Here is an 18,388-nt window from a genome sequence, read left to right as displayed (position 1 = left end):
TTAAGACGTTGACATGCAAATAAAAATAGTCTTTTAATTTAGTTTCTTTTAGTTTAATAAACATTTTAAATTTTTGTTTTTTCTTAAAAGGAACGCTTGTTACAATGGTTCACTACGGCGAGATTTCGCTGTGACACATGGCTATGGCATGTGTGTGCAACATGATTTGATGTCCTGTCGACTCTATTGAAAGTCATGGCAGGTCCCGATGTGATCAAAACTCTCCTATATACTGTAAATAATCTACTACAGCAGGAGAAATATAAAGCGGGTTTGGCAGTGTTGAAAGGATTCAGAAATGGCGCCGTGTGAGTGAAATCGTTCCCGTAACTAAGAAGCTAGCTAGCAAAGCTATGTTTGTCGCTTATCTGTCTTTTGCTTATCAGCTGTAAGTTAGTATTACAGTGGTAGTGTGCTTTAGCTGCCTGGAGCCACCATGGTAACTTTCTTTATAGCAAATGTTGGTATTGGCAGTAGATTTCGTTGACTATACTAAACAAACTGAGGATGTTTGACCCTGTGTTGTAGCCAGCTGTGTCTCAAGACAGGTGTAACATTACTGTGTGTTATTCCTCAGATATGGAGCCAAAATCAGAGCACCACATGCCCTGGTAATGACATTTCTGTTCAGAAGTGGCAGGTAAGAGCTGGAGCTGTAATTTATTTTTATGCTACAGAACCGTGCTATTACTTTTCCTCCCACGCCTCTGTTGTCTGTACATGTCTCATTTCTGTCTGATAGTTTGAAGGACAAGCTCAAAGCCATATTGAAGGCCACCTACACCCACTCTCGCAACCTGGCATGCTTTGTGTTCACATACAAAGGACTGCAAGCTTTGCAGGAGAGGCTGCAGGGGAAGACGTTGCAGTCTCACTCCTTTCTGGCTGCCTGTATCGGAGGGTGGTTAGTTTTTGGAGATAACAACAACATCAACAGTCAAGTATGAGGAGCCTGTATTCCAAAAGTTCCCTTTGTACCTTTTGTATATCATTATATACCTTAACCTGTAATTACTCTAGTAAATGTGTTTTTTCCTCTTCTCTAGATCAACATGTACCTGCTGTCAAGGATCCTGTTCGCCCTGTCTCGCCTGGCTGTTGAGAAAGGAATCATCCCCCAGCCTAAACACGACCCGTTCCCCCTCTTCGCCACACTTGTGTGGGGCATCGTCTTGTGGCTGTTTGAATATTACCCACACACCCTCCAGCCGTCACTGCAGTCCTCAATGAACTACCTCTACCACGACAGCAATGTGTGGCACGACATCTCGGACTTCCTTGTTTATAATAAGCCGAGGACTGCTGCTCAGAAATGAAGCCTTAGTTCTTTTCAGGATGGACCAGCTCTCTACAACACAACAATGCATTATTGTATTTTATAATTATTCCAATATTGAATGATGCCTTTTTAATTGTAGCTAGAATATAATTTGCACTGTATTTTTTTTTTTTTTTATGTGTATTTTGTTGTATGCTCAGCCGCACACTGTGCAGCTTTCAGAGCTTACAGCTTTAAGTAGCAGTATCTGTGTCCTGTATGATTTCTCTGCAGATTTTTGATTGATAAATTATCTGATTTAAATTTCCAGGAGTATGTCACCAAAAACAGCTGCCACAGAATTAAAGACAAACAGGCTGAAATGCTGTTATCTCTTGTGAACCTGCTGTTACAAAGAGACAATGTCATTATGAGCAACATCACTGTCGACTGATTTGGTTTAAAACATTTGCAACCTCCTTAAGCTCCTTTCATATAATTCACAATGAATAAAAAAAACAATAACATTTTAATGATGGCAGCTGTTTATTTATATTTTATATAACTAGTGGTGTTCAAGTCTCGCACCACTGAGTGTCTTTGTACAAGTTTAAACGCTACCTGAAGTACTACCTATGGCTTCCATTGTGAGTGGTACTACTGGTGATGTAAGGGGTTCCCCCTCTGCTGTAATCCTGCAACAGCACAAGAAATACTGGACGTGCATGTTGAAGTTTTTTTGAAATTACTAATGTTTATGTCTGTTTATACACCAGAGGTGTGCCATTATTATATAACATTTAATGAAGGATTAAGATGTTAATCCTCTTTCAGTCACACGTGCTCGGCTTAATCATCAATTTTGCGCTTAACATGTATACAAACTGAAGGGAGACGCAACAACGTGTGAACGATAGTTATGTCACCTTATGTTTTTAGTTGACGCCCTGATTTCAGATTCTGATTCAGAGTGGAGACAGTAGCTGAGCAGCAGCTTTTAACACTTTGTACTTTACGAGAGTATTTCAGTTTTATGATGCTCTCTGCTTTTACTCCACTACATTTAAGAGGCAAATTGCTCATTTATTTCAACTAATTAATTTTATTCTAAGACTATATTTAGCATCTTAAGATCACTTCTTGAAGGTTCTCGTCTGTGATTGGACCACACTTTTACTCAGTTTTGTCTCGCTCTCAGATAATGAGGACTCTGGTTGTATTTCCAGACCTGCAGGAACTTAAATTGTGCAATGTCTGACATTGTAACATCATTACTGTGATTGGATGAAAACATCCTTCTTCAAATACAGCCAATAACTTCAACTTTGTATTATACATGTATCACACAGTGTGGGACTCGCACTGATCTGGTCTGAGTCATGGCTAAATGTTTTGGTCTTGTCTCGGTCCTGGAATAAGTTGGTCTTGGTCATGACTTGATCTCGTTTTGGTGGTCTTGCCGTCAACACTAGTTTTTGGAAGTGAAAGCTTTGCTTATCAAGAATACTGCATTATCTTACTACATGATGGAATACTCTTGGGTAAATCAAACTAAAGCAAATGTTAATGCAACATTGGAAATCAAATCCATCCATTATCCGTACCGCTTATCCTGTTCAGGGTCCAGAGGGGGGTTGGAGCCTTTCCCAGCTGTCACTGGGCGAGAGGCGGGGTTACACCGATACACTGATCGCCAGTCAATCACAGGGCTGAAACACAGAGAAAGACATCCTTTTATGTTCACACCCACACCTACGGGCAATTAAAGAGTCACCAATGAGCCTAACGAGCATGTCTTTGAACTGTGGGAGGAAGCTGGAGTACCGGATCAGAACCCATGCATGCACGGGGGAGATCATGCAAAGTCCACACAGAAAGGCCAACTACATCTGAACTGGGGTTTGAACTAGGACACATCTAGCTGTGAGGCGACAGAGCTAACCACTGCACCACCGTGCAGCCCTGGAAATCAAATAATATGCAAATGTATATACCAACCTGAAAGGAGCCTATATGCACGAATACTTTTACTTTCCTTCTTTGACTCAGGACTTTTATTCTGTAGTACTTTTACTTTAGTTAAGAATGTGACAACTTTTTCAGCCTCTAGCCTTTGTGCCAGATTCTGCATTATGTAAGAAGAAGGATGCCAGGTAACAGATTACAGGTGAATAGCTCCAAGCTAGTGTGATATGACCTAATCACACTGTTGAGTCAACTTGAACGTCATAGTGATAACCTTGAGCTTTGAGAATGTAACAGACTGGTGTGTTACGAATGACTACTTCTCTTTATCTCCCATCTTAAGAGCGTCTACAGGGATGTTGGTGACTCTTTGAGCCTGTATTAACGTCTCACTGTGGCTTTTAGCTAAACGCTAACATGCTAACTCCATGACTGCTGAATGTCAGATATGTAGTCACAAACTGATGTTCATTCTAGATTATGTATCCCAACAGAAACATGAATGTTTGTCTATAAATTTCATGGCAATCAATCCCATAATTGTGGACACATATCCCTCAAATCAATGAATGTTGACCTCATGGTGCCTGCTATCCAGTAGATGTAACGATATTATAGCAGATGAGTGATAGATTTGAAGCAAATGTCAGGGAATCACCCAAATCCTCTGGGAACCATGAAGTGGCACATTTTAAGTCATTGTGCAAAATATGAACCTGTCAACATCACGCTGGTGCGAGAGAAAAAGTCAGGGGGTCGTCAGAAGTCGTTTGGATTTTCCGGGATTAAGTGGTGGACTTAATTGTAATCTATGAAAATTGTACCAACTGATGTTTGCTTGCTATAACCAAACTTTGATCTTACATTTATTTAATTTGAGTCGTAAAAATGTCAGTCGACTCAGTGATATGTTGGCACCAGACAGTCTCGTAGATGGCGCAACGGCTTCTGTTGTGACAAATTCAGTATTCATTCACCAAAAATGCATCCCACCCAATATGCTGCTCATGCCTGTCATTGTTAACAGATGCTGCTCCACCCTTTGAAGGTGTTTTGCATAATGAAGCTATTTTCTCTTGAAGTAAGCCTGACTGTCAGTTGTACTAATAATTAGCACCACGTGTACTCCCACACGATTCTGCTGGAGAAATTGTGACTTAGTGTATCAGCCTCAAGGCTCCAGGCAGTGGACGTAAGGGTGTGCTTGCTGTGCACATTGCACATTTTAACTGCAAGTAATTGCCTTATTAAACATTTTATCCTGCCAATAACGTGATCTATATTGTTTGCCTTGGAGACCTAAGGAACTTGGCACTGGATCGAAACAAAGTCTGTTCAATGAAATCTACTTTTAGGTTTTCAGAGTCAGATTCTTCTTTTAGGGTTAGGTTTAGTCCCCATGCTCTGTTGTTTTTCAAAAGATGACCAAAGACTCAAAAAGACTTCTGATACTTTCTTTCTTTTCTTTATTCAAAAGTCGAGTCATTTAAACATGCCCCATAGAAAACAGTACAGTGCTGCCTACCATGGCACCAGCTGTAAAGCGCTAACCTCCCCTGTCTGAGGTATAAACAGGGATTCTTTAAAGGCCTGTCATACAAAATATCCTTTCAATATCCATCCATTTTGGCCTTTGGCCATTTCAAGAAGCGGTACAAAGGACTTAATGTGGTTTATTTTATATTTTTCTAAATGTAGTTGCTCAGGTAAATAGTAAATAGATTAAGCTTATGTAGCGCTTTTCTTTTCCTCCAACCACTCAAAGCTCTTTTACACTACATGTCACATTCACGCTTTCACACACTGATGGGGAAGGCCTAAGTGCCAGTTTCCAATCAGGATCTAAAGACATTCATATGCTGTACCTTCAGGAGCAGTTTGGGGTTCAGTGTCTTGCCCAAAGACACTTTAACATGTGACTGTACCGGTCATATTCTACCACTGAGCCACAGTGAAAACATGTGGGTGTTTTTTTAATGAGAATGTGGATCTTTCCGATCAGTTTGAGGAGGAGTTTGCATGTTCCACAGTGTGATCTGGTCAGAGTCATGGCTTGGTCTTGACTTTGCTAAATCCCTCCAAGTGTTGGTCTTGTCTCAGTCTTGGAATACTTTGATCTTGGTCATGACTTGATCTCATTGTAGGGGACCTTGACTACAACACTAGTTTTAAGTTAACATGCTAACGCCACGCTCATGACTGCTGAATGTCATCATGAATATGTGAATCATGAATGTTTGTCTATAAATTTCATGGCAATCAATCCAATAATTGTGGACACATATCACTCAAATCAATAAATGCTGACCTCATGGTGCCTGCTATCCAGTAGATGAAAGATATTATAGCAGATAAGTGATAGATTTGACCTGCAGGCAGTGCTTAAAGTCTTGGGGTACATTTTAAGACATTGTGCAAAATATGAACCTGTCAACATCAGGCTGGTGCAAGAGAAAAAGTAAGAGGTCGTCAGAAGTCGTTAGGATTCTCCAGGTTTAAGTGGTGGACTTGCATTGTAATCTATGAACATTGTGCCAACTGATGTTTGCTTGCTGTAAACCAACGTTTTAACTTAACTCGAACGTTTTGAAGATAGGCCCCAGTGCCAAATCAAAGATATTAAGACAGCAACCTTAAAAAAAAATGTGATGCTACATAGGTAGATTAGAAAATTGGAAATAATTAAAGCCATGGCAACAAAGAAAACACTGAATGTCAAGGGAAAATATGAAAGTAAAAACCAAAACCCAGGCAGGAGCTTTATTAGTAATTTGACACTGAGTCAAAGACACTGATGAAGGTTTATATGCTTGAGCTGTAGCACTAAGGTAAGAGATGATTCCGGTATTTTCTGAAAGAAAGTCCAACAAAAACTAATCACATCTTTCTTTCAAACTACTTTTTGCAGGAGATTTGTGAAGATCAAGTTCACACAAGATTAAACAGGCAGCAACATGTTGCATGACGCAAAACATCCTCGCCTACAGCGGTATAACAGCACATCAGTTCGTGCTAGTGACTCTTTGAGCCTGTATTTCTGGCCTCCTGATGTCACAGTTCAGAGGCAAAAAACAAACAAACCCAAGCACACGACTCGGCAGGAAGAATAAACAAAGTCTTTTACCTACAACAAACACAAATACAACGACACAAAGTCCAGGCAGGCAAAATTAGTCAGAGGTCAGACTGAGGCAGAATCTGAATATAAGAGCGGGGTCAAAAAGTAGATAAAAAAACAGACTAAGTAATGCTAGAAAGCTAAGGCAAAGCACAAAGACAATCTGGCAGAGAGAGCTGGTGAAAGTGGACTGGTTAGTTGTACTGGGAGCTAATCAGGCAATGGGGAACAGGTGAGTGAAGGGAATGGGCAGCTGAGGTGATTCTACAGGCAGAGACAGAGGCTACGTTCACACTACAACCCTAAGTGCTCAGTTCTGATTTATTGCTCTGATCAGATTTTTTTTTCTCTGGCTGTTACTTCAGTACAGAGGTGTGTGTGTGTGTGTGTGTGTGTGTGTGTGTGTGTGTGTGTGGATGCGGAGTTGGAACCGTCTTCCATGTTTATATTTACAGTTTGACTCCCGCCAGCCCAGAATTGTGACGTGAAAGTCGTCGCATTGCAAAAGATTTAGGGCCACATGAAAGAAGCCCAAATCAGATGTGAAAAGATCAGATTCCATGTGATTTGTGCTGCTCACACTGTCGGATTTGGGCCACAGTTGCCTGCAGTGTGAATGTAGCCAGAAGAAACAGGTGAGAGTGGCCGGGTCTGAAATGACAGCAGAGTCAGATGACAGGATGAACAATAGAAATGAATCCATGAATGATGAAAAATAAGAAAATAATAACTCAAAACCATGACAACTGTTGCTTTTAAATAAAAGCTATCATGCTAACAACAATGCTAACATGCGCAAAACTGTTGATGTCATTTTTGCAGATATTTAGTCATAAACTTTTGGGCAATTATCATTTGGACCTGAGGTGCATGTCTCAACTGGTGCCTCATTAAACAATTTATCCTGTAAGTATCGTGACCTACATTTGTTTTGCCTTGCACGTGAGGGACTTGAATCTGAAACAAAATGTCTGCCCAATTAAAACTACTTTTAGGTGTGGGTATTTTCTGAATCATCCTTAATTGGCCAAGTTTGACGGTCTCTGTTATCTTGTGTTATTCCAAAGGGACTTAGTAAGTGTTCTCAGAAGAAGGCCCCAAACGTTTTGTAACAGGTAAACCTACAGTCTGCTCCATTCACCGCAGAGCAGAGTAACACCACATGATAAGAGGCTGCTGAAAAATAACTTGGACACCTTCTAAACAAATTGCAACTGAGCCCACAATTTTCACTCCACGTACATAAATTTGGTATCAAATCGTAGGTATTCTTGTGCTGCTTCTGATCGAAACCAAAAAATGTACACTTTTGCCTGGAGATGCCCAACTGTCACAGAAACTTGACCAACTGCCCCATCTGCTCTAGTGTTAAATATTTCCGGAGAACTCCAAATGGATGCCCTTTTGTATTTCACTGCCCTGGCAACATTTTTGGCAGTAGAGACATGAAATTCAAATGACAGCTTCATCAGACCCTTGTGATGGTCACAATCAATTTTTGTGTTGATAGCATTTACTGTCTTGACACAAGCACAGATGTGTGAGAGGGTGTTTTCACCTTAAATCTCAGTAAAATCAACTGCCAACTAAGAAGTCACACAGCTGCTACTCATGAACCATTCCCACGGCAACAGCTGCGTTCAGCAGGCAGCATTCACACCGCAATTTCTTCAGAAATTGCATTTTCTAGTTTCAAATAAAGTTCTTTTGACGTAAACTTAAACTAAGACAAAGCGTTTTAAACTTCTGAAAATATTTGCAGGATGTTACTGAGGCCTGGGATGTCAGAACGCCTTTTATAAAACATAAAATCAAAGTTAGAACATGCTGACTGCAACATTCTGAGGATCTTTTCAGGATGTTAGTACGGCCTGAACTATCAGAACGTGATTTATAACACGCAAACTAAGTCAAAGAGGTCAGACTGAGGCAGAATCTGAATATAAGAGCAGGGTCAAAAAGTAGGTGCCTCATTAAACAATTTACCCTGTAAGTATCGTGAATAAAAGCTATCACGCTAACAACAATGCTAACATGCGCACAACTGTTGATGTCATTTTTGCAGATATTTAGTCATAAACATTTGGGCAATTATCATTTGGACCTGAGGTGCATGTCTCAACTGGTGCCTCATTAAACAATTTATCCTGTAAGTATCGTGACCTACATTTGTTTTGCCTTGCACGTGAGGGACTTGAATCTGAAACAAAATGTCTGCCCAATTAAAACTACTTTTAGGTGTGGGTATTTTCTGAGTCATCCTTAATTGGCCAAGTTTGACGGTCTCTGTTATCTTGTGTTATTCCAAAGGGACTTAGTAAGTGTTCTCAGAAGAAGGCCCCAAACGTTTTGTAACAGGTAAACCTACAGTCTGCTCCATTCACCGCAGAGCAGAGTAACACCACATGATAAGAGGCTGCTGAAAAATAACTTGGACACCTTCTAAACAAATTGCAACTGAGCCCACAATTTTCACTCCACGTACATAAATTTGGTATCAAATCGTAGGTATTCTTGTGCTGCTTCTGATCGAAACCAAAAAATGTACACTTTTGCCTGGAGATGCCCAACTGTCACAGAAACTTGACCAACTGCCCCATCTGCTCTAGTGTTAAATATTTCCGGAGAACTCCAAATGGATGCCCTTTTGTATTTCACTGCCCTGGCAACATTTTTGGCAGTAGAGACATGTAATTCAAATGACAGCTTCATCAGACCCTTGTGATGGTCACAATCAATTTTTGTGTTGATAGCATTTACTGTCTTGACACAAGCACAGATGTGTGAGAGGGTGTTTTCACCTTAAATCTCAGTAAAATCAACTGCCAAACTAAGAAGTCACACAGCTGCTACTCATGAACCATTCCCACGGCAACAGCTGCGTTCAGCAGACAGCATTCACACCGCAATTTCTTCAGAAACTGCATTTTCTAGTTTCAAATAAAGTTCTTTTGACGTTAACTTAAACTAAGACAAAGCGTTTTAAACTTCTGAAAATATTTGCAGGATGTTACTGAGGCCTGGGATGTCAGAACGCCTTTTATAAAACATAAAAACAAAGGTAGAACATGCTGACTGCAACATTCTGAGGATCTTTTCAGGATGTTAGTACGGCCTGAACTATCAGAACGTGATTTATAACACGCAAACTGAGTCAAAGAGGTCAGACTGAGGCAGAATCTGAATATAAGAGCAGGGTCAAAAAGTAGGTGCCTCATTAAACAATTTACCCTGTAAGTATCGTGACCTACATTTTTTTTGCCAGACGTGAGGGACTTGAATCTGAATCAAAACAACGTCTGCCCAATTAAAGCTACTTTTAGGTGTGGGAATTTTCTGAATCATCCTTAATTGGCCAAGTTTGACGGTCTCTGTTATCTTGTGTTATTCAAACGTTTTGTAAAAAGTAAACCTACAGTCTGCTCGATTCACCGCGGAGCGGAGTAACAAGGCTTCGCTCAGTGGTTAATCAAGTCCCATACAGAGGCTACAGTCCTCGATGCGGCGGCATTACATGCACACTTAATGTAAGACCCAGAAATGCATTAAATGGCATCAGAAACTAAATAAACTGCTGATTTTTTTTTACATGCTTGCTGCAACATTTTGAGGATCTTTTCAGGATGTTAGTACGGCCTGAACTATCAGAACGTGATTTATAAAACGTTCCTGAAATGTGATTTGAACGTTCTCACTGCAACGTTCTGAGCATGTTTTCAGAGAACGTTCTCCTGCTACAAAAAGGAACATTCTTGGAACCAATAAAAATGTCCCTCTCAAAGCACTACCAGAACATTGCACTTGACATTCTCAGAACAAAACATTTCCAGCTGAGAACTTATTTCCATGGTGATGGCCCAGTACTGGTACTGGGGAGGGGGCACCAAAATGTCTAAAGCCGGGCCTGCCACTGCTACCTGCCAGCATTCACTGTTTTTAATTTTTCATCTATATTTACTTTTGACCATTTTAGGAAGGATATACACAGAGGTACAAAGGAGTCCATGTGATTAGTTGATATTTTTCTAAGATGCCAATTCAAAGGTATTTAGACATAAAAAACCTTTATGATAAGAAGAGATCAAACTTTATTAATCTTGAAAGAAATTCTGTTGCCAGATTGCTCCAAAGTTACAAAATATTAGTAATGCAAAATAGTATAAGATATTTACAAAATTAAGCTGAGTAGGAAGCAATGGTGGCAAATACAAAGACATAGTCGTATTTGTAATGATAATAAGAAGTAAAAAAGCTTAGCTTTAGCTCAGTGGGTAGAGCAGGTGCTCCATGTACAGAGGCTACAGTCCACAGCCCTTTGCTGCACGTCGTCCCCCACTCTTTTCTCCCTGTGTTTCCTGTCTCTCTTCAGCTCTCCTATCAATAAAGGCAAAATGGCCCAAAACTGTCACGATCCCACCCCTGTGAGTCCTGTTCCCCCTGCCTTCCATGGTAACAGCACAGCTGTGTGCAATTGGATGATTGGACTGCTGAGAGCACACCTGTGGAGGATGATCGTCAGGAGTTTATTTAAGTTGAGAGCTGGCAGCAGCATGCACGTTGTAGCTCCCTGTCCAGACAGTAGTCGACAGTTGTAAGAAGTTTTGTCTTTTCTACCTTTGAGCATTTAGTAAATCGAAATTAGACATTTCTGTAAACTCTTTCAGCCTCTCAGTTTTTTACGTTTTGTGCTTTTGTTTTACTTCGAGAGTGCTCCTGTTTTGTTCTTTGTTTTTTGATGAATCTTCAGTAAAAGATTGCAATGTACCAACTCTCCTGTCTCTGAGTCTGCTTCTGGGTCCTTCTACCTGCCTTGGGTCAAAAACAATAATCTTTAAAAAAAGAAAATAATAATAATATGATGCCTATATAAGAAATGTACTAAATTAAAGACTGGAATTAATAAATGTGAAATAATTGAAGCCATTACAACAACGTGAAGCAGTTGTAGCAGTTAATTAAAAGATTCTTTTAATTTCTAAGATTTCTGGAAAGAACAAAAATCACATTGTAACTGTCTCAGAGACATTGAGTTCATTATTTAATGTTTCTGTTATAATTCATAATATTGAGTTCATACATCCTTTAAAAGATGATTTAAAAATGTAATAACTAACATGTTAAAAAAGGGTAGCTGATCAAAACTTGTCTAAAAAATACCACCATAAAACATTGTTAATGTAAGATTTTATTTGGGTATGTATGGTGTTACAGGTCACATGAGCAGTGTTTAGTTAAGAATACACCCCGGGGTATTATGGGTCAGGATCTACACGGCTGCGGAGAAAGTCGAGCGGCCCCAAAAGAACCTCGTTCTGCACGTTGTCTGAAGAGGAGCACCTGGTAAAATGTCTTTAATTTGTTTCATATTCGTGCACAATGTTTGTTAATATGTGTTTTCATGGACAATGTGAGACATTTGAAGTAGTTTTATGTTTTCAGCGCATTTCTGTTGTGCTGGCGTGTCCGAGCCTGTTTGTGAACGGATGCTAGCTTGAGAGACATTAAAATGAAAGTTTATGTCTTTAATTTTCTTGTAGTTTTCACGGTGCCTGCTGACGAGAGAGAGAGAGGGGGAGAGAGAGAGAGAGAGAGAAATGAAATCATCAAAAGGCATCTGTATGATTCGTGGCCTTCATCTTAACGGACACGTGTAGCTACGCACATCTTGCTTCACATTTTGCAGCAGATTTGCTTGAACTCATGTACACACTAGATTAAACGGGCAGAATCATTCCAAATTTATTTATAAAGCACATTTTAAAACAACAATAGCTGACCAAAGTGCTGTACAACCAAACACAAGAGCCATAATAACAACACAATAAAACACTAAGACCAATTGAACGACAACATGACAATAAATGCCTATAACAGCATCATGGAGTTTATAAGCTGAATAAAAATGGCTATGCGTTTCACTTTCTCACAATGCCTGCTTTGGACTTATGTAATGTTATTCTATCATTGTGTTGTGAAAATATATGAAAACGTAATAAAAACTTTGGTCATAAAAAATCGTTCCGATAATGCCTCAAAGGTAAAACCCCTCCAGCTGGTTCTCGTGTCCATGATGCATAAGTCTGCAGAGTGTTGCAAGAGTTTCCACCCTCCAAGCGAACGTAATCCACCCAAGCACTCTGTTCTACTGTTCGACTGGGTGAGCCTGATTACTCATGCTGCGTCTATTTCACGCATGAAACTTTTCACCTGGAACAAAATGTAATGGGAGGAGTTTGTCCTTTTGCAGGGATTGTTTTGTTACACACTCGCATGACGGCCTTCGCAACTATAGAGGAAAACCAGTTCACTTTCACACCTGCCCTACAGAGGGTGGGGCAAAGGGGTTTATATAGCGGGAGAGGGTGACAGAAGGGATACAGAGCAAAGGCAAAAGAAAAAGAGACGCTAACAAATGGAAGGTGAGATCCGTCCTCATGAGTTGGGCCTCTTTTATTTGCTTATTTCAGATTTTGATCCCTTAAATGTTGCCTGTGCTTTTCTTCATCTTTTAATTCAATTTTTATGGTGTGAATTTTGATTTTTTTGTAGCTGTTTGTTAATTTTTCTTCCCGTTTATTTGCAGACTTAAGCATCAAAAATGTCAACCTGGAAAAATCTGAGAACCTGGAGAGACACAGGACAGAGGACTTCAGCAGCTCCAAAGCCCTGGTGGTGCGGAGAGGAGCCCCGTTCAGAATCAGCCTGCAGCTGGAGGGCCGACCCTTCAACCCCAAGACCGACTCCATCAGGATCAAAGTCATGCTAGGTAGTCTCCATTCATATTTTGTTTTCAGATTTATGACGATAAAAAAGACTTTTGCCTAACTCTCCTCTCTCCTCTCTCCTCAGGCCGGCTGTACGTGGTCATGCCCGTCACCTTCTCCAGGAAGCTTTCCTCCACCCATTGGAAAGCCTTTATGGACACTGAGAGCCTGGACCTCATGAACCCCTCCATATTCATCTCCTCTCCCGTCTGCGCCTCGGTGGGCTGCTACAGATTTCAGCTGTGTGTGTTCACTGCGGACAAACAGAGGAAACGTGTGGTCAGCAAATTCATCCTCCTCTGCAATCCCTGGTGTCGAGGTGAGAACGAGACAACTTCCAAAACCTTTCTCTTAAGATCTTTCAGAGTCTTTCATGCTCTAAAGCTGCAGCAGCAGTAAGCTGACTAAATAGTTAATAGATATGGGTTGTGTCGCTGAATGAGTTCATGATGTACTACATTCACTCGTCACCTTCACTAGTTCCTTTTATGGGAGTCTGTTCGCTACAGTAACAGTGGTGATGTGCTCTGTGAACGGCTTTATGAGTCATACCTGAGAAGGTAAGGATTCATCAGGGCAAACGTCCTGCACCGTCAGAAAAAATAGAGGAAACAATAGTAATACATGTGGTGGCTGAAGTCTATGCTGTGTATAATGTATTTTAAATAAAGCAGGATGTACTAAACGTCAGGTGCGTTTCTTGCAGAGGATATCGTGTACATTCCCTTTGAGGACCAGAGAGAGGAGTACATCCTGAACGACTCGGGGCTGCTGTTCATGGGGACGGCCATGAACCTGGTGTCAAGACCGTGGTCCTTTGATCAGGTATGAAATATTAGATCTGTTAATTGGAGTTTATTTAATGTAAAGTAACAAAAGAAGCAGCTTAAATGCTTAAAATGTACCGACTTTTATCTGTGATAATTTCTAAGACTGTAGTTCTAAAGTTAGCCTTGTGTGAAACACTTGTGTTCACAGTCTTTAGTCGTTATTCAGATGATTATTTGGGGTAGATGGTAGCTCAGGAACGGGAGGACGGCCGGGTCAAGTCCCGGTACGGCCCAAGCATGGATCTGAGGCTGGTAGCTGGAGAGGAGTCCTTGAGCAGGGCACTGAACCCTCTAACAGCCAGGGGCTCATGTCCATGTGCAGCCCCCTCACCCTGACATCTCTCCGTTAATGCATGTCCATCGGGTCCTGTTTGTGCACGTCTGTTTGTAACGGAGTGAAAACATTGAATTTCTGATTAATAAAGTATGTAAGAATAAATAAATCAACCCTTCTTTCAGACATGGAATATCATGCAAATTAGAAGGAAATAGAGGCAGTAAGTGAGGGACAGAAAATGATCATTAAATGTAAAAAGCTGACAAAACAAATATCAAATATCCCACATTAAGAGTATGTCGGCTTGCACATAAAAGAATATTTCTCAAACGTCTTTAGTTGTTAATTTAATTCTCTCCTTTCTGTCTGTCTTCCTGTAAAGTTCGAGTCTGGCGTCCTGGAGACGTGTCTGAATCTGCTGCAAATCAGCCCTCAGCACCAAAAGAACAGAAGACGCGACTATCTGAACCGGAACAACCCGGTCTACATCAGCCGGGTCGTGTCTGCCATGGTGAGTGTGAACAGATGCACGACACAACAACATCAACCGCGTTACAAACCACTTCCTACCTGTGCTTTTGTTTACTCTGTATGGCAACATGAGCATCACTGCTTATTAAAAGGCACGTTGCAGCTTGAACTAAAAAAAACAGCTCCTGCAAAACTGAACACGGGCTGCTCCGTCACGTGCAGGAACACTGTAATTATCAGAGTCATACTGTGACAAGAATTAGAAGTCAAGCTGGCCAAGTGTATCGGCTTCATCACAGAGCATGTGTGACGCACCCTCACCTGTTTTATGATCTGTGGGAACAGGACGTGACATTTATGTTCTGTTTTTTTTATGTTTAGATCAACTGTGAAGACGACCGAGGAGTGCTGAAAGGGAAGTGGGCCGGTGACTATAAACAAGGGGTTAATCCCTCCTTGTGGACAGGAAGTGGGGACATCCTGAAACAGTGGGCCGAGTCTGGTTACAGCCCGGTCAAGTACGGGCAGTGCTGGGTGTTTGCAGCTGTCATGTGTACAGGTGATTATAACATACTTTCCTTTTCTTCAGGTTTTAGTCATAAATATGGCGTAATGTTTGATGCCTCATCAGTCCCCATCACAGACAGACTTTTTCCATGACACAGTGTTCACATATTGTCACCAGCTCGTTAACGTCTGTCTGTCTTTTGATTGCGTCTTTCAGTCATGAGAGTTCTTGGCATTCCTTGCCGCGTCGTCACAAACTTCAACTCGGCTCACGACACCAACGACAACCTGGTGATCGAGGAGTTCTACTCTGAGTGCGGGCAGAAGCTGAACCGCAGCAAAGACAGCATATGGTGTGTAGTGACTTAAACCTTTTTCATACTAAGTCCCTTTCATAAAGAAGTCCAAACAAAGCCTATTCATGCATTTTAATATCTACTTTTGGCTCTTTCAAACAGGAACTTCCACGTGTGGGTGGAGTGCTGGATGAACCGCCGGGATCTGGGATCAGAAATGGACGGCTGGCAGGTCCTGGACCCGACCCCTCAGGAGAGAAGTGGAGGTGTGTGAGAGGAAATCTCCCCTCTTTATTCATCACTGTTCTTGCTTTTTCTTGCACAAACCTGACTTCTTTTCTTCCTTCTCTCCTCCTAGGTGTGTTCTGCTGTGGCCCAGCCCCGGTCAAAGCAATCAAAGATAAGCGCATCGACCTGGTGTATGACATCCCCTTCGTCTACGCGGAGGTGAACGCGGACATCCACACGATCGTGCTGAGCGGGGAAAAGGTGCTCAGCGTCAACAAGGACACAGAGAGAGTGGGATCCTTTATCTGCACCAAAGCTGTTGGCTTCCCCAGACCTCAGAACATCACAGGAGACTACAAACACGTCAAAAGTAAGAGCTTAAAACAGAAGATACGTCCAGAAATCTGCTTCCTACCTGATTTAAAAGTGGCAGAATGAACTCACATTGATTTCTCTCACAATTTAGGCCCGACTTCAACCCTGACATCAAGAAGTTCCTCCAATTCAGATGACTCGACTTTGAGACGAGGTAATGCTGAACTCTGAAAACATTTATAGGACATATCGTCTGTTTGAACACACTTCATCTCATGCATCTTTGTGTTTAATCCGCAGGCTCTTCTGAGGGGATGTTTGTCATCCTGACCCTGGATAAAGCTCCTGTCGCCGGGGCGCCCGTCTGCTTCACGGTGCGAGTCATCAACAAGCAGAAGGTCCCCAAAAAGGTGCAGGTGCATTTCAACGCACAGGCCAAACAATACAACAACAGCCCGTCTGACACCATCTGGGAAGCACACGGTTTCATTAACCTGGCACCCATGGAAGGTAAAATTCACTTTCCAATCATCCAACTTCAATGTTCACTTCTGAATCGGCGCTGTTGGTTACATTTCTGTCTCTTCTTCCCTCCAGCCAAGGTCCTCCAGCAGCAGATCCTCCCGGCCCAGTATGAGGACGTGGTGGGAGACGACCTGATCAACCTGGCTGTGGTGATGGAGGATATGGCCAGTCAGGAGCGCGTCCTGGCGTCAGAGGAGTTCAACATCGCCAGCCCACAGCTCAACATACAGGTACTTTAAAAATCACCTTCCCTGCTGTTTAGGTCGGATTAAGGAGATAAAGGTATTAGATATTAGACTCTATAAATGTGTCATGTTGGATTTAAGAGATAATCCCATCCAACCAGCTGTAACACACTTTTAAAAACCAGATATGAAAGTTGAAACCGGGATTATATCTAAAATGATTCACAAGGCATCTGGAAAATGTAATGATTTAATGTGATGGTGCAGCAGCAGTGAAAAGGCGGCATGAGATCTTTAGGAAACGTTTTTTGCATTTGGAGTAATTGAATGGAATAATCAACGACATAAATTTGTCCTTCAGATTGCAGAACAAGACTCCATCGTGCCCCACAAAAAGCAGACTGCCACGGTGACCTTCACTAACCCATATTCCCACCCTGTGAGTGGAGTTCTGACTGTAGCGGGGGCGGGGCTGATCCAGGGAAAGATCCACTTCAGGTAAGAACACTTTGTCCCTGTCTTTATGTTTCTATGTATACGTTTGATTGCCGCAGGCGCCTCTGTGATTCATGCACATCAGTAATAGTTACACAGTGAATGAGCGGAGGAATGCTGTAAATAAAGGAGTGTCAGTGTGTAGAACATGACAGTACAGTGCGTCTTTGTTATGGTTATATTTACTGCAGGCGTTGGCTAGGTTGAGCAACACAATGTTTTACTGCTGCATGCAAATCAGTCAATAATTATTTACAATTATGTTTAATTATAAGTTTAGACGCTAAAAGTAGAGCAGATTTCTCTCAGCTGTCACGAACAAAATGATGCATGTCAGCCAGAAAAGGCAGCTAAAGGAGAAGCAGCCGTTCAACATCACTGCTGTTTCTATTTCAACGGCTTTATAAGCAGGATAGTTCCCTAAATAGTGTTGCAGAGCAATAAAGTGTATCAACAGTATTTTTAAACACAGGAAAGCAGTATTAAATGTAGTTTTGTTTAGTTGTGTATCATGTTATGAACTCGTTTCCGTCTCCTCTGTGCTCCTGCAGGTTGCTCCCTCTGCGTCCAGGAGGTGGAGTCGAGCAGAGCATCACCTTCGTCCCCAGCATGGTGGGAAACAAGATGCTGCAGGCGAGCCTGTCGCTGGCAAACATGAACTCCACCATCAGAGGCTTCCAGATGGTGACTGTCAACAGAGCTTAGATGCTGTTTTTACATGTTGTTGTGCCTGATCAGACGTCACGTTTGGGTACAATTCTTACATTTCTGAGACATGTTGTAAAAATCTTTACTGCTATCCAACCCTGCAGCCTGCCCTTGTGTGTTTCTACTGCGTGTGTGTTACTACTCTCTACTGTGTATATTTGTGTGAATGTAAATTATTAATTTGTATTATTTATTTTGCTATTTATGTGTTTGAGCCATAAAATGAACACTTATCTGGAGTTTTACTTGAAATTCAAACGCTGAAACAAATGCTTGTGTTGGACTGTTGTGCTTTTTGCTTTGTTTGAGGAATACATTTTTAAATATACTGTAAGATTTAATTCTTCTGTATGTATTTTTATAACTGAAGTGCTTTTTCTGCCCTTTTCTCAATAAAGATTGCATTACTTCTGAAACCTCTCGATCATCACGTCCTTCTTTTGTCA

General features: G+C 41.4%; 2 protein-coding genes across 2 annotated transcripts; both read left to right on the top strand.

Annotated features, from left to right (window-relative positions):
* The first annotated feature begins 182 nt into the window (after positions 1-182).
* Positions 183-1,799, top strand: pxmp4 (peroxisomal membrane protein 4). Its single transcript, XM_069678831.1, has 4 exons — positions 183-308; positions 578-640; positions 743-941; positions 1,047-1,799. Exons 1-4 carry the CDS (start codon positions 196-198, stop codon positions 1,314-1,316), a joined length of 645 nt encoding a protein of 214 aa, XP_069534932.1. The 5' UTR covers positions 183-195; the 3' UTR covers positions 1,317-1,799.
* A 10,926-nt stretch (positions 1,800-12,725) lies between these two features.
* On the top strand, positions 12,726-18,358 carry tgm5l (transglutaminase 5, like). Its single transcript, XM_069679097.1, has 14 exons — positions 12,726-12,760; positions 12,925-13,107; positions 13,191-13,424; positions 13,812-13,930; positions 14,595-14,723; positions 15,065-15,242; positions 15,408-15,543; positions 15,649-15,752; positions 15,845-16,084; positions 16,181-16,243; positions 16,330-16,539; positions 16,627-16,784; positions 17,101-17,237; positions 17,786-18,358. The coding sequence occupies exons 1-14, from the start codon at positions 12,754-12,756 to the stop codon at positions 17,937-17,939; spliced, it is 2,052 nt and encodes a 683-aa protein (XP_069535198.1). The 5' UTR covers positions 12,726-12,753; the 3' UTR covers positions 17,940-18,358.
* Positions 18,359-18,388: the final 30 nt, after the last annotated feature.

The sequence above is a fragment of the Semicossyphus pulcher genome, unplaced genomic scaffold (assembly GCF_022749685.1).
Source record: "Semicossyphus pulcher isolate SPU_LCO1_2020_fin unplaced genomic scaffold, fSemPul1.0.p SCAF_3, whole genome shotgun sequence".
NCBI classification, from domain to species: Eukaryota; Metazoa; Chordata; class Actinopteri; order Labriformes; family Labridae; genus Semicossyphus; species Semicossyphus pulcher.
Note: the sequence above shows the minus strand (reverse complement) of the source record. Positions and strands in the feature narration are given on the sequence as shown.